The 16,590-nt window shown below is 38.6% G+C and overlaps 1 protein-coding gene across 7 annotated transcripts; it reads right to left on the reverse strand.

Annotated features, from left to right (window-relative positions):
* Positions 1-1,440: 1,440 nt before the first annotated feature.
* Positions 1,441-15,773, reverse strand: MSANTD4 (Myb/SANT DNA binding domain containing 4 with coiled-coils). Of its 7 annotated transcripts, XM_032167280.2 has the most exons (4): positions 15,681-15,695; positions 14,843-14,928; positions 3,988-4,600; positions 1,441-3,642 (listed from the first exon to the last, which is right to left on the reverse strand). In XM_032167280.2, exons 3-4 carry the CDS (start codon positions 4,447-4,449, stop codon positions 3,067-3,069), a joined length of 1,038 nt encoding a protein of 345 aa, XP_032023171.1. In that variant the 5' UTR covers positions 4,450-4,600; positions 14,843-14,928; positions 15,681-15,695; the 3' UTR covers positions 1,441-3,066. The 7 variants fall into 7 exon arrangements, with proteins under 7 accessions (XP_032023171.1, XP_032023169.1, XP_032023172.1 ...); XM_032167278.1 differs by lacking the exon at positions 14,843-14,928 and having other exon boundaries at positions 15,681-15,773; XM_032167281.1 differs by lacking the exon at positions 14,843-14,928 and having other exon boundaries at positions 15,608-15,773.
* Between the last annotated feature and the right edge of the window lie 817 nt (positions 15,774-16,590).

Here is a 16,590-nt window from a genome sequence, read left to right on the forward strand (position 1 = left end):
ATCTCTATGAAAAATACAAAAATTTGCCTGGCGGCCGGGTGCGGTGGCTCACGCCTGTAATCCCTGCACTTTGGGAGGCAGAGACGGGTGGATCACGAGGTCAGGAGATCAACACCATCCTGGCTAACATGGTGAAACTCCCTTCCACACTAAAAATACAAAAAATTAGTTAGGTGTGGTGGCGGGTGCCTTTAGTCCCAGCTACTCAGAAGGCTGAGGCAGGAGAATAGCGTGAACCCAGGAGGCAGAGCTTGCAGTGAGCCGAGATCGTGCCACTGCACTCCAGTCTGGGCAACGGAGTGAGATTCTGCCTCAAAAAAAAAAAAAATTCACCTGGCATGGTGGTGGTGGTGGTGGTGGTGCTTGCCTGTAGTCCCAGCTACTCAGGAGGCTGAGGCAGGAGAATGGCTTGAACTTGGGAGGTGGAGGTGCAGTAAACCAAGACTGCGCCACTGCGCTGTAGCCTTCAGGACAAAGTGAGATTCCGTCTCAAAAAACCCTGGATCTCAAATCCAACATTAATACCATCCTTCATTTAAGTAGTATTTTACAGTTTATATACTTAACAAATACCATTTTCTTAAAACAAACAAACAAACAAACAAACAAAAAAACTATGTAGCACAGGCAGAGTAGGTATCATGCCCAGGTTACAGATGAAACCAAATTGAAGAGCAAGTTAAATGACTTTTGCAAATAGCAAATGGCAAAGCTACAATACTTATAACTATCCCTACAAACTTTCACTCTTCCTTTTCCTTAGAGCTCTTATGCTAAAATCTTGGGTCAATATCGGTATGTAATTTTTAAGAAAGATGGTTAATTAAATCGATGAGGCTTTTTGTTGTTGTTGCTGTTATAAGAGTGGAAATAACATGATGTATTAGTCCGCTTTCATGCTGCTGACAAAGACATGCCCGAGACTGGGTAATTTATAAAGAAAAAGGTTTAATGGACTCACAGTTCCACGTGGCTGGGGAGGCCTCATAACCATGGCAAAAGGTGAAAGGCATGTCTTACATGGACACAGGCAAGAGAGAAAATGAGAACCAAGAGAAAGGGGTTTCCTCTTATAAAACCATCAGATCTTGTGAGACTTACTTATTCACTACCATGAGAACAGTGTGGGGGAAACTGCTCCCATGATTCAATTATCTTCAATTGGGTCCCTCCCACATCACATGGGAATTATGGGACCTACAATTCAAGATGAGATTTGGGTGAGGACACAGCTAAACCATATCACATGAGTTAAATCTCAAGGGTTCTTTTGAGGAGCAAATAACATATGCATCATGCAGAGCTCAATGTCCAGCCCAAATGTTATTAGGCCTCTGTCCTCACTGACTGTGATAGGGCTCTCTTCTAAGCTTGATAACCTCTACCCTTAGAGCACTGACTATCATTTGAAATTACAAATTCTCAGATAGTATAGGCAAATTTATTTCTATGGTAGAAGCATTTATTTCAGATATAGAAAAATAACACTTTTCAAAGTCAGAGTAAGTAAACAGAAGTATATTTTTTCCTTGCATACCCATCCTCAAATGTCAACATACAGTTTCCAGCCATTCTTACAAGGAACAAATGCAGAATTAAGGTAATAACTGTCAACAGAAGAGCTGTATTAAAGCTACGTATCAACCTTGAAAATCAGAAAACACAAAGTGATCTAGTGCGATTCTCAACTTTAGTGTGCATCAGAATCACTTGGATTGCGGAAAAAGCACCTTCAGAGAGCTGAAGGAAAATCATCAGATCAAGTAAGCCCTTGGTCTCAGAATAAATATCAAAGAGACTAAAGATACGTACTTTGTTCCTCAGGGAAGAGGGAAGGACAAAATATACTACAATATAGAAGATCAGCCATTTACTCTGTGTGACTTCTCTGAGCTTCAGATTCAGGAATAACGACAGATACAACTCTCAAGAATTGTTCTACATATTAGGTTAGATAGTGTAATAAGTGCTTCTCCAATCCATAATACATAGCTACTATCATTATTTCAACATCATCATTATTTGATACAGAGTACATCTTCCCCATCCACCCCCCACTCCCGAATGGCTGCTATTACTTATTTTAAAAGTCAAACAATCAGTCATTGGGTTCGAGCTCATGGACTACAAGTACCATTTTTATACTGGTATCATTTTTACTAGCTTCAACTATTCACTTATAAGATTTCAGTAAATTACTGAAATGACAATTTTTGTACCCAAACTAAGACAATCACTGAAAGAAAAGGAACTAAAGCTTTAAAATTGAGTCTTGCTTCTAAAGCATTAATAGTGAGAAAAAGAATTCTTTTCAAAGTGACCCATTTTAGAAAATCTCTGATGTTCTCTGTATTGTTTTCTGAATCTGAGAAGGCTATATATATAGATGGAAACATGGGAATAAAATACCTACAATCTTCATCACTTCCTATATTCAATATACTACACAGTAACATTTCATAGTTAAAGTTTTTGGCCATTTAAGTACCTACCCACATAAATATCTGAGGTTTTAATATTCTAAAACTATAAAACATAGCTATAGAGGTACACAGTTAGGCTAGGACAGGGTTTCTCAGCCTCAGGACTAATCATATTTTGGGTTGGAAAATTCTTTACTGAGTGTGGGGGGGGGGCGGGGGTTGAGGAGGTATGCATTGCAGAGTAGCAACCTTTTCCCCACTCCAGTTTTGACAACCAAACATGTCTCCAGACATCACCAAATTGGTCTTCTGAAGGCCAAAATCTACCCTAGTTGAGAACTTCTGGGCTATAATTTTATATAGACACAATTGTAAACTCTGGGTACACAGACAATACAAGACTCTATGTAATATTATAAGGTAAAGAGTCCAGCACAGTAAATTTCTGCTATACTGTTTACGCTAGGGCACAGTTTTTATATACTACTTAGGCATACAGTTATCCACATATAACTTTTTCCTACTGAACACTGACATTAGACAAGAAAAGAAACCACAGCTAATCCAGCAACCATCATTATATCACCTGATATAAGAAAAATCTACAGTTTTCAAACATTTGCTAAATGGAAGCCTGGAAAAATCACTGCAAGTGTCCTTCTTTCTGAATTCGAAGTCTGTCTTTCTCTACTTGTAAGCGTTCCTTTTCAATCTGCAGCTTCTCAGATTCAAACTTCAAAAACTGCAGCCTATCCTTTTCCAGTTGCAAGCGTTCTCGCTCAAGTTTTAACTTCTCTGTTTCTATGTCCTGTGGTTGAAGCATGGATTTTTCTCCTTGACCAAGTTCATTTTCCAAGGATGGTTTCTCTGAATTGACTATCTGTAACCTCAACTTCTCTCTTTCAATCTGCAGCCGCTCCTTCTCTAGCTGAAGCCGCTCATGCTCCATGTCTAAATGCCGCAGCCTCTCTTTCTCGATTTGTAGGCGTTCCTTTTCTACCTGCAGCCTTTCAGCCTCGATATCCAGTCGTCGTTTTTCCAACTCTAATTTCTGTTTCTCAATACTTACAAGCAAATGAGGCTCATCATATGCAGATCTAGATGGTGTTGAGTTAAGGGTAAAAAACTCATCAATGTGGGGGAAATCGGGAAGTTCATTTTCTCTCCTGGAATCTGGTATGACGGATGACAACATTTCTTCCTCCTCCTCAATTTCAAACTAAGAGCAAAGAGAAAAGCAATTTTCAGTATTGACTTCTACTTTGTGGCAATTTGTCTAAATGTTTCTTAAAAGCTTTCTGCATCATTTGGGGAAAAATACTTAATTTGAATTTTGAATATCATTTACGCTGAATTACTTGATGTCTGTAATACATATAACCTAGGTAATTATATTTAGGTGGGAAGAAAAGTATTAACGATGTAAAGAGAAAAGCAGAATGACTTGTTATGTACTATTTTTAAATAAGCTTGAAAATCTTGGGATGTGTTAACAGTTCCTGAACAATAATCTCCCACATCAGAATTGAAAAGATTAAAAGAGGGTACAGAGGCTAATACTTACTTCAGGACTCTGCGGATCCCTTTCTTCCTCTTCCACCTTGACCTCAGTTAAGGATCCACCTGCATCCCTGAAATCTGCCACATTTTGCCAGTCAAAATTTGCATCATTTCGGAATCCAATCTTTTCATCTATCTCTTCAGTGAGAGAGTCATCTAAATCAGAGGAGGGAAGGGGAAATCCTGAACCGACCAGCTTAATGTTGGCCTTCATCCTCTTTCTCTTCATAAGTGCTCGCCAGTCAAGGTACCTTCTTTTCACCTCTGTCCCTGTCCTCTGTTCTCCTTCTCCTACAGCATTCACACACTGCGCAATCTCTTCCCAAGCCATTCGCTTCATCACGTTAATTGTTGTATTGAGCTGCTTGGAAAAAATGACTTCTTTCCTTTTTGTAATTTCTTTCAAAAGGGTCTGAGTTTCTTGAACACTAAAATTGCTTTTCCTTTTTCTTTTCAACTGCTTCATTTTCAACTTCAATGCAGTTTTTATGGTAAGAGATGTGAAAACAATTTGAGGAATGCTGCAAAGCACAAAAACCAAGGATAATTCTTTGCTGGCACTTAGTTCAAATCATTGTCTTCCATTCATCTAGTGGCAGAGGCAGTCTGGATAATTCCTAAAATGAAAAAAGTAAAATCAATCAATCAATCTGCAACTTCTACAACATACGTCAACCTAATGAACGATATAATTTTGAAAAGAAACAAAAACAACCCTCTAAATATAGCTTAAAATTGTGTACTTCTTTATCTTTGCCAGTACCGACATAGTCCAAATTGCCACTTTCTCCCCTCTGGTGTGCTGCAAAGGTTCCTAACCAGTTGCCACTATTCATTCCTGACTCCCTTCCTACTACTTCAGCTCCTTCTCCCACAAATTCTCCCTCTCTCCTCCAATTGCACTGGCCATCTTTCAGCCACTTATTCCTGTCAAACTCTTTCTTAGTTCAGGGCCTTTGTCCACACTGTTCCTTCTGCTTGGAAAATGGATTGCTCCCTTCTTGGTCTACCTAATTCCTCCTTACCCTTTAGCTTGCAGATTAAGCATCCATTTCTCAGGGAAGCGTTTCCTGACAAATCAAATTATTCCAGCATAAAATTTGCAGGACTTTTCCTAGGCTAGATTTTATACTTGTGCTAACATACAGCTCAGAGTCTGTCCCTTTCCCCAGTTCACTGCAAAGTTTCACAAGGGCAGGGATATTTCCGCTGGCCATCACCTCCCCAGAGCCTAGCAGAGATTCTGGCACATGGCACGCACACCATAAATATGTTTTGAATGAATGAAAGAGTCGATTTGCCAAAATAATCATTAGCTCGACATATCTAAAAGAAAAAGTACACTTTGCAGAATAATTTTAGAGGAAAACTGAAAGGTTGAGCTGCAATATCAATAAAACTGAGAAACCAATTTGAGACAATGTAATCTGATCAAATAAATGCCAACTACCTATATTTTACTACTTCACAAATTCAAACTCATTTTAAGGTTAATAAACCAACATAGAAACCCTAAATTTGGAATATAATTTCCTGAAACAATGAAAGTATTGTAGGAATATGACAAAATTAAAGGGGTAACAAAAAAATGGCAAGGATTTTACCCAGTCATCCCACCTAATTAATCATGTAAGTAAAAAGATCACCAAAAAAGATCAACAAAAAAAGAGAACCAAAAAAGAAAATGATCACTCAAAAAGAAAAAGGAAAATATCACCAAAAAATTTTTTTAGATTCCTAAACCTTTCAAAGACTAGTGCACACTGCATGGTTTACCCTTGTAATTCCGTTCCTCAAAGCTCACCCCATCCTCCCCTCCCTTAAACCACCTAAACAAAAGCCCCTAACATCAAACAAAACCAGGCTGGACTATATTTTTGTTTCTAATTAAGGCTCTTAATTATGTGCCTTTCTTTGGAGAATTTCTCAGCAGTACTTTGTATTTTTCTGGGCCACTTTAATTGTAGAGTTGAAGATCACAATACAGGAAAGTATCTATACTTGGAGTCTCCACTAAATAAATTTTAAAATATCCATCTGGCAATATTTGTATACAGATTTTGAGTGGAAAAGATCCTCTCTTGTAGGCATTTCTTTTAGATAGGAGACAATGTTTCTCCAATTTCCAGACTTGGAGATTGTCAGACTGTCAAAGAGGGTGTACCTGAAACTTGTCAGAAATGTAAACTTTTTAGGCTCCTGTCCAGACTGGGAACTCTCGAAGTGGGACCCAGGTTTCAATAAACCCTCCACATAACTCTAGTGCACAGTAAAACCTCTGTGCTAGACCTACACTAGTAGAACCGGTGATTCACATGCCTGACTCTCTTATCTACCTTGAATTCAAGCCTTGCATAAGTGCATCTGGTGGAATCTAAAGCACATCCACAATCCTCACTGCAATGGATTGGGGAAATGTAGTTTTTGTGCTAGCTAGCCTTTGCATCATCGGAAGGCACACTAGGAGGCTGGAACAGATGTTGAGTGAGTCAGGGACTGGATTTTCTCATAGCGGCAGAAAATGAGGTCATCTATCAAAAAGGTCCCAGTGTCTCACACAGTGTAGTACATATTGCCTTATTAATATTGATTCAACTGAAGAGAATAATAATGATTCAACTGAGGGATAGATGTCAAAAAAGCACTTTGACTTGGAAAAGAGATTTTAAAAGATGTAAGGGGAAACAGGGCTCAGAAAGAGTAAGGGGTACCTTACACAGACCATGCTGTCTGACTTCAAATTCACTCACTGATAACTGCTACAGGGCTGACTTTTCCTCCCCTACAAAATGTGAAATGGGATGACATTACTAAGATCCCTTCCAGCTCTATCACTGTTTGACCTTAAACTTTTCCTGTCAATACGAAAAAAAGTATCAAACTACCCATGAAGTTCCAAATCCTTTCATTTAAACCCCACCATGTCATTATATGGGAGATACCAGCCTTTCTATTTATAAAACAAGATCCAGAGAGGTTAATTTGCCCACAACACAGCTAGTTAAATGGCAAGACTTATTACCGCCAGGTTCCCTCATGTCACATCTACTTTGACTTTATTAGCAGCTTGTGATAGCTAAACCTTAAAAATGTGTTGCTGGCCAGGCGCGGTGGCTCACGCCTGTAATCCCAGCACTTTGGGAGGCTGAGGCGGGTGGATTGCCTGAGCTCAGAAGTTCAAGACCAGCCTGGGCAGCATGGCAAAACCCCGTATCTACTAAAAATACAAAAAATTAGCTGGGCATGGTGGTGCACACCTATAATCCCAGCTACTCAGGAGGCTGAAGCATGAGAATCGCTTGAACCCAGGAGGAGGAGGTTGCAGTGAGCCGAGACTGTGCCACTGCACCCCAACCTGGGTGAAACAGTGAGACTCTGTCTCAAACAACAAAGACAACAAAAAAGTGTTGCTAAGGTAAGTTTTGAGATGTCATTTAGTAAAAGATTTTCAAAAGGAGATTCTTATCTATGTGGAAGGTCCAGATAAAATTCCTTATATTGGCAGAAAAATTCCTCAAAGCTTCAATCGGTTACATTTCCTCTACATCCTGTTGAAGTAAATTAGACCGGAGACCTGGCCTGAAGAATCCCTAAGCAGACAAAAACAGTTAGGCCTCATAAGAGACTTTAACCTTGCTTGATTTGCAAACATATGCAACACTTAACTTGGGCTATTTTTTTTGGTAAGTATCTATATATTTTAAAAAAGAAACTTAAGACTAAACAATCAGAAGCTGTCAACTGATTTACGCAACTAACTTATGTAACCTTCCAGCAGGATAGGTCAAATTAGACAATCTTATAACTGTAACCAATCAAATATTTTCTTTGTTTTACTTCTGTTAGACCTATAAAACCTTCCCGCCTTGTGTTTCCACTGCAGAGCCCCCAAACCACTTCTGGTTTGGAGCTGCCTGATTCAAGAATCACTGTTTGCTCAAATAAACTTGTTAAAAGTTATCATGTCACAGTTTACCTTTTAACACATGGTTTCTTTTCTCTTACTCTGTCTGCCAATTTAAACTTTTCATTAGTGTGAAAAATAGTTCTACTCTAATTCACAATAGTATCTTCTACTGAAGCAAAAATATAGCAATTAAGCAAGGCTAAATTGAATAAGAAAATGCACATCTTTTCTATCATCTTTTCTCTTTCAGACTGAAAAGTGGATGCTAATATCTTATTTTTAAACTTAATAACAAAGCATTTCTTATCACCATTGCATTAAACCTTTATGCATTTTTCCTTTTCAAGCTCTTGGTATTCTTTCTTCAGCTGACTTTGTACCTGTCTAATAACATCAACAAAAATATGCCCATCACCACATCTTTTTGTTTCCAATCACTCATGTGGAATAACCATCTCCTGAACTGCCACTCGCTGCTGAAATAGAGGTCAGAGAACTAAAAATTCAAAACAACTGAAATGAACTCTCAAGAAATCACTGTCAATTTCACATACCCACAAAAAAGGGCAACGTATACAAAAACAAAAAAAAGAAGACTGCAAGCCAACTATTTCTAAAGTAGACTTACAGACTTTCAAAATTTCTCAAGAGAAATTTAATAATAAAATTGAAATCCACAAAATTGGAATGTATAACCAACAACAGCACTCTTGATACTGCCCTAGAGATATACTTCTCCTACAGTCAAATATAAACCTTTATCCTCTAGAATATAAGCAAATAATATAAGCAAAGGTTATCTATAAATAGAAACATCAAAAGAGGTAGTGTGTGTAGTGGTTATGAGCACAGATTCTGGAGTCAGACCACCGGGGTTAGAGTCCTGGCTCTGGCAATTCCTAGCTGTGTGGCCTCAGTTACTTAACTTCCCTATGGGTAATTTTATTTGTAAAATGATAATAATATTACTTCATAGAAATCCTATAAGGATTAAAGGACTTAGTCAAATAAAGAGAACAGTTCTTGGTGCACATTAAGCACTATTTTGTATTTGCCACATCAAAGGCAAAATATTTAAATAACTTTGACAAAAGGAAACAGAAAGGTCACAATAATATTGGAATTGTTTAGTTCCTAAGTTGAGGGATAGGTCCATGGGTCTTTATTGTTATGCTTCATAACATATACACTTACATCAGGAGTGTGGTGGAGCCTGCCCATGAGAGCTCTCAAGAATCAATTGGGGACATCTCTTTCCAACTCCACATTCAGCCATGTCATGTTAGGAGCTAAAAACTGGCCAAGACGGCACTTACTACAGAATTGTCAAATTAGAACTTTTTTTTTTTTTTTTGAGTGGGCAGGGAGCTGCTTTATTAGAACACTCCAGCTATATTATTTTTGTGTAAATCAAATATTATCTAATAAATAAAAGAAAATGAAATGTTTTAACATCTGATTCCAAGGCAGTTTAGTGAACACTGCAGAATGCTTATAATTTTATTTTATTTTTAGAGACAGGGTCTCACTCTGTTCCCCAGACTGGAGTACAGTGGCTCAATCATAATTCATTGCACCCTCAAACTCCTGAGCCCCAGTGATCTTCCTGCCTCAGCTTCCTGAGTAGCAAGGCAGGTGCACCACCATGTACTACTAATTTTTAAAGTTTTTATATAGACAAGGTCTTGCTATGTTGTCCAGGCTGGTCTTGAACTCTTTGCCTCAGGTGATCCTCCTGCCTTACTTAGCCTCCTAAAGTGCTAGGATTACAGGTGTGGAGCCACCAAGCTGAGCCTAGAACACTTATAATTTTAGAGGATCACATTTAATTAATACTCTGGCCTAACATTCCTATGTAATTCAAATTATCCAATAGGGTGGGCAAGCATTCAGCTTTCCTCTAGAGGTGACTGAAAATATTCATGAGGTACCATATTTATAAGCCACAAAATAAAAAACTGAAGCAAACTGATTTACACACATCATTAAACCAGCCCCAATATGCTGCTTCTTAGTACCCTATGTTGTAGGACAAGTAAAAGAATTATTGGTCAAAACTTGGCTTTTTCCTTCTACAATCTGCCCCACCTCTAAGGACCTAGGAGATAGTAGCCCATCTGCTCTAAAAACAGTATCTTCAACACCTGGCACTGTGCCTAACAAATAGGAGGAGGTAAAAATATGAACTCAAAACAAGAAAATGATAAAGGGATGAGAAAGGGTATAGAAAGAGAAACAGAAACTAATTCAAGGAAAGTAAGCCAGGAAAACTTAAGTTTCCATAGGCACACAAAGCATATGCTTATAAGAAAACAGAAGCAAGTCAACATAGGCAAGAAGCAGTTAGCCTGTAAGTGAAGAGCAGATGTCCACCCTATAACTATACTAAACAATGAAACAGTTAACAGGTTATTCAAAATTCTGAAGAACAATCTTCAGCTAACAGGCTATATTGCTCGTCAGGCATATTGACCAACTGTAAATAGGTTATCAAGGACATTAAAAAAATAAAATCAGCACATTTTATGTCCTCAAAAAACAGAACAGAGAGCCAAAGATATATCACATTCCACCAAATCAAATGCCTACATGTGATAAAGATAAATTTTGGTTTCCAAAATACACAGAATGTTTCAGAGCATTTACATAGCCTTTTGAGCCACTTAAAAATCACTATCACATTTTTAAGGCAAAAACATGGTAAAAATAGAAATATTTATCAAAAGGGGACTGGATGAATAAACTATTAAGTCACATAATGGACTATATGCAATAAATGTCATGTTAGAGTATGGATGTCTTAGCACATAAACCCCACGTAGATGCTATAGTAGATGCAAGCCAACAAAATTGGCAAAGGAAATGCATCTGTCTGTGTGTGTACATGTTCACAGATCAACTTAGGAACATTCGCAGACACAGAACATCCTATGCTCTACAACAGGTTCATTAACTCTGTCTACCACCAACCTGGGGATCATGTGCACAGTCATTTCTGTCTCAGCCATATGGCTGCTTCTTAGCCCACAGCACATTTATTTTATTTTACTTTGAGGTGATCAACATTATATTAAAAATCTACTTATAAGAAATTTTTATTATAGAGAACTACATTATTTAAAGTCCCATATTTTTTTAAAACAGCAAAATATACATACAGTTAGAAAATCTAAATAAGAATGTAAATTCATAATGAAGTGAAAAATTTCTACCACCAATGTAACTACTATTAGCAATTTCTTGAAATTCCAGAAAATCGTTTATAATAGTATGTAAATATTTATGGACAAATTATATGTATTACACGAATACATACTAATTCCATCACATACGTTAAAAAGCTATGTCTGTTGAAAATGTTAAGCGATAAAAAAATTAAAGAGAATTTATTGAAAACAGAGAAATGACCCGCATATGAATGATTCTAAATGACAAATGAAGAGCCAAAGTTGGAATCCAGTGAAAAATAATAAGAAATGAAGAAAAATTATACAATTGAAAAAAATTCTTTAGATGTTGCTAGAGCTGTGTCTCTCAAACTATACCATGTATATGAATCACCTGGGAACCCCATTAAAATGCAGATTCTGATTCAGGTCTGCGGTGGGGCCTGGGATTCTACATTTTTGACAAATGATGTCCTCGGACCGCATCTTGAGTAGCAACAGTCTAGGCTAGAGTGGCACTGTTCAATAGAAATACAATGTAATCTACACATGTAATTTAAAATTTCCTAGTGATCCTAGTGAAGTAAAAATGAAATGAAAAGGTGATTAATATTAACAGCTTTTATTTCACTCCATATGCTGCATAGTCAATATATTATTTCAATATGCAATAATATAAAAATTATCAATGAGAAATTTTCCATTGTTTTCTTTCACTGTCATTAGAATACAATGTGTACTTTATAGTTACAACATATCTCATTTTGTATTAGCCACATTTCAAGAACTCAATAGAACATGTATTTAGTAGCTAATCTACTCAAAAGTGTAGGTCTATAGCACATCAAAATAACCTAAAGAGCTTTTAAAAATACCTATAACCAGTTCCCATCTCTGACCAATTAAAACAATCTTTGGAATGGGGCCAGGCATTCAGAGTTTAAAAGCTCTCCAAGTGCTTCTTATTTGCAGCCAGGATTGAGAACCACCCAACTAGAGAATCAATGTTGAGTTTACTTGCTCAAATATGTACAGAAAGGCAAGGCAGAGAGCAAATGGTGTAGCTGCTAAGAAACTTCCTTTAGGAGATTATTAAGAAAAGACCTTATCTGCCACAAAAGACTTATAATACAGACAAAGCTGGTTTATTTATGGAAAAATATGCCCAAGAGAATGTTATGTCAAATGCAAGAAGAATATGCTAGTTCTAAGGACCAATTCACACTCCTATTTGTTGGAAACACATCAAAAGAATGAATGCAAGCTTAGGTGATGTAGATATTTTCTTCTAAGTAGAATGTCTTTAGACCCCTATCCATATCTCCATTAGGAAAAATTATGACTGAATTAGGAGTATAAATCAGGAACATGCATTATTAGATGAAGTAATTAGGACATTGTCTCATTCAATAGGTATATACTGAGTGTTTCAAACCTTTCAATGCTTTCCATTGCACTTAAGAGGTAAGTTTACTTCCCTTGCTCTTTCTCTCTTTCCATTGTAAACCCTATCTGAACCCCACCTTTACACTTTCCCATCTACCTTTTCTGGTCTTATCCATCACCTCCAATACCAACTCCCAACCTACTTTCCCAATCCACCTTCCCCATCAAACGTGTACTCACATGTAGGTGGCACACAAACACAATACCGGTCATTTTCAAATCCCTCTAAATTCTAGATCAGTGCTGTCCAATAGAAATATAAGAGCCCTATATGTAATTTTAAATCCCCAAGTAGCCACATTAAAACAGTAAAAACAAACAGGTAAAAGTGAGTTATTTTATTTAACCCAATATATCCAAAATGTTATTTTGAAATGTAATCAATATAAACAATTATTGAGATATTTACCTTCAATAATGTATGGCTACTGGCTACCATATTGGATAGCACGACTCAAGCCATCATGGTCCCTGACCTTGGACTATCACACATATATTTCCCCAGGTCATCTTCCCAATTTCCATGGTGTCTGCCTTTTCGTCAGGCCAATGCCTACTCATCTTTCAGCACCCTGTTTAAATGTCTTCTGTTCCAGGATCTCTTCACTGTTCCCATTCATCTAAGTCTGATGTCCTCCCTATGTGCTTCCACTATCAGCTTTATTACACCACTGATTTACATTAGGAGCAATAAGGGATCAGATACGAATATATTATTCCTGCTATCAAATAATTTGCAACTTAGTAAAACATAGATGCATAAAAAAAGTACATAAACAAATTGTAATGAAGTCTGTAACCTGAAGGTTGTGAATACAGACTACCTAAGGTTGTATGCCAATTCCACCACTTAACTAGCTCTGTGATCTCCAGCAAATTACTTAACCTCTTAAACTTGTTTCTTCATCTATAAATGGGAATAATAGACTAATACTCGTGATGTTTTGAAGATTAAAAGAGGTAATCCGATTAAGAAGCTTATGATGCCTAAGATATAGTAAGCCCACAAATGTCAGCTATTATCCATTGCCCAGTACAGTATCTGAACATAATTAACAAATATTTCTTCACTGGATGAATAATGCAAATATACAAAAACTACAATAAAGAAATACTAACAAAATACTCTGGATATTCATAAGAAAGACAAATCTTTGATGGGATCAAGGAAGGTTCTGAGTCAGAATCAGCATTTGATTTGGGTCTTATAAAACAGACTAATGAGAGACAGAAATAAAAGAAAGAAGTATCAGGAATTAAAGCTGGAAAATTAGGATAGTGCCAAGTAGCAAATCTTACTAAGTAAATTCTGGCTTAGTAAGACTATTCTTTGCTAAAAAATGAACTGAAAGAGACAAATATATCTGTGAAAGTTTTTTGAAATTCAAGCAGGCTACCATTAATATGGAAGAACTGTTACTTTAGTAACATATAAATATATAACCAATATAAGTATATAATAAAAATGATTGAAGTTGTCAAGAGAGTCCAAATTTATGCAGATATCCACCATAAGATTTTGCTCTTAGAATGTGAGATGAATTTAGAAATCGCATTGTTGTAAATGTATTGGTACATGGTAGAAATAGCAGTCCTTTTGAAGTACCACTGAGTCAATATATTTTTAAAATTTGGCAGCAGCTGTTGCTATTTGCCGGGCCTATTTTTGACCAACAATTCCTAACTCCATACCTCTAACTTACAAAGTGGTATCCCGTTGTCCCTGACTGATCTATTCTGAACTGATGGACTATTTCATTTAATCAAATGGGCTTTAATAAATTTTTAACTTGACTGAAATTGATATTGGGATGCACCTTAGATATCCAGTCTTGGCTTAATTGTGTGAAAATCTTCTTCTAAAACCTTGATATTTTCTGATTAAGTACAAGAAAGTGCCAGCATTGATGCATCTTGAGTTGAAGTTCTGTAGATACGCTTACCTGGATAAAAGCCATTTCCAGAAATGTTTATCTTTCTGTCCTCTCCTTTATATGTTGCTATCCAAGTGACAGAAGCTTGGGTTTTCTACCATCCATTCATTCCCCAACAATTTCCTCAAAAAGTACTTACTGAGCTCCTACTGTGTGCCAGGCAATATTTTTGGTGCTGGGGATATAACACCTCATAAAATGTGAAAATATGTCATTTTAGATGTCAAACACTATCCCTTTTCTATTGGCTGTCGTCGCTCTCTTAGCAGAAAGGATTCAACAGCTGCAGTCTCTAAAACTTACAAATCTTCCATGCCCAATCACAGAGAACAGCCATTTTCTAAAATCCCATTTCACAATCGTTCTTTACTAGTTGGAAATAGGAATGAGATGTAGTTCACTTACGTAATCCTTGTGAAGATGATGTACTGCCAATGGCATAATATAACCAGGCAACTTTTTACAAGCACTAAAACTTGAGAATGAAGTTCCTAGATAATTCATGATAAGACAGAATTAAGAAGTCGGAGAAAAACCAGACGGCAAGTTCCAGATCAAAAAAATTTGAGGGTAAATTAGTTAAGCAGTTCAAGAAGAAAAGCATCACAAATCTACAATACCAACCCCTACCCAAATTCTCTTTAAAGTGTGGCTTTCCCCTCCCCTATATTCTTATAGGGGATTCACTTCCCTGCCAAAAAGGATGTTCTTCTCTAAAACTCGTGGTAGGTGCATAACAAGTTTACTTATGGGTCGACGATTATCGAAGTATCTTTCACCTTCCTCTCGCTGCCTCCTTTCGGACCGTCCAAAAACAGCCCCTGGGAAGAATCGAGTTAGACTGGGCTCCCAGAAGGCCACCCAGGGGAGCAGGGGCGCGCACCTGCCTCGGCCACAATGATGCGGTTGCTGCTGGTGGGAGTCCCGGTGGGAGTCGGGGCAACCTGGAATATTTCCTTTCTCTGGATATTAAATGAGAGTCCCGACTGAGTGCCCAGAAACTTCTGCAGTTTTGTTTCCGTGGCCTGGGCCCTTCCCAGCCTCCCCGGTCAGGCGACAGACGCGCGTGGCACTTCTCCCGAGCGGGCAGTCCCGCTACGCCGCAGCCCTTGGACCAAACCCGGCAGCAAGCGTTGCGGCCACTTGCCGCTGACCCCTCCGGGACCCTACCCACTGCGAGAGCACCCACTGGTCACTGAGCCGCCGCTTCCCTGGCCGCCTCCTCCGGCATAGAACCGCTCACCTGCGACCCCGGCAGCACCTCCCCACGATCGCCCCAAGGGGGGTAGGAAAAAGGATGCTTCATTGATCCCCCGCCCACTAACTGCGCCCGCCCATCTCCTGCCTCCCATTGGCTGATGTGGCTGCCGCTCATTTGTTGAGGCTCATCCATTGGTTAGAATGGTGTTGCCATTCTGGCTGAGAGCCCGCCTCAGGCCTGGCCTCACAATGGGAATCAAGTCCCAAACCGGTTCCGGGTTAGTGCCCTGGAATTCCGCCCCCTCGTGATTCACCTCACTCTCTGTGCTCCGTCTGTGGCGCGCAGCTCTGTCAGTCAAGTGGACTCTAGGAAGGGATTGGCCCCTAGCGATCGGCTTGCTGCGCTGTTCCAACTGATTGGGGCACTGGCCGCTGCATCTCCAAACTCGTCTCTTGTCCTTGACCCTCACCTGTTAAAAGGGCAAAGAACAAGTAGGAAACTTGTGCTGCTCCAGTCGGGTTCTTAGGCCAGTACCACCTTCTCCTCGACCAGCTGCGACCTAATTGGCCTCAGCCATTCCTGTAAGACTGCCCGTGCCAAAGGTTGCTGGTGACTTCCTTATGGCTAAATCTAGGAGTCACTTCTCAGTCCTTATCATACTATACTTCTCAGAAGACATTTGATTTTTTTTTTTTAAACCATTCTTCACTGTTTCCCCAAATATGTGCTTCTGCTTTCTTCTCTCCCAGTCCTCCTCTATATTCAAGTTTGCAGTTGCTTTGCTTATTTTCTGTCGTCTCACGTTCAGGTGTTTGTGACTAGTGCACCTTTCTTCCCGCTGCCTCTGTCCAGGCCTCTCTGGACTCACCTGAATTCCATCAGTAGCCTCCTAACTGGTCTCCCAACATCCTGTCTGCCGGACTGTAGTTCATCCTTCACCTTGTAGCCAAAA

Source organism: Hylobates moloch, unplaced genomic scaffold, assembly GCF_009828535.3.
Source record: "Hylobates moloch isolate HMO894 unplaced genomic scaffold, HMol_V3 SCAFFOLD_11, whole genome shotgun sequence".
Classification (NCBI taxonomy): Eukaryota; Metazoa; Chordata; class Mammalia; order Primates; family Hylobatidae; genus Hylobates; species Hylobates moloch.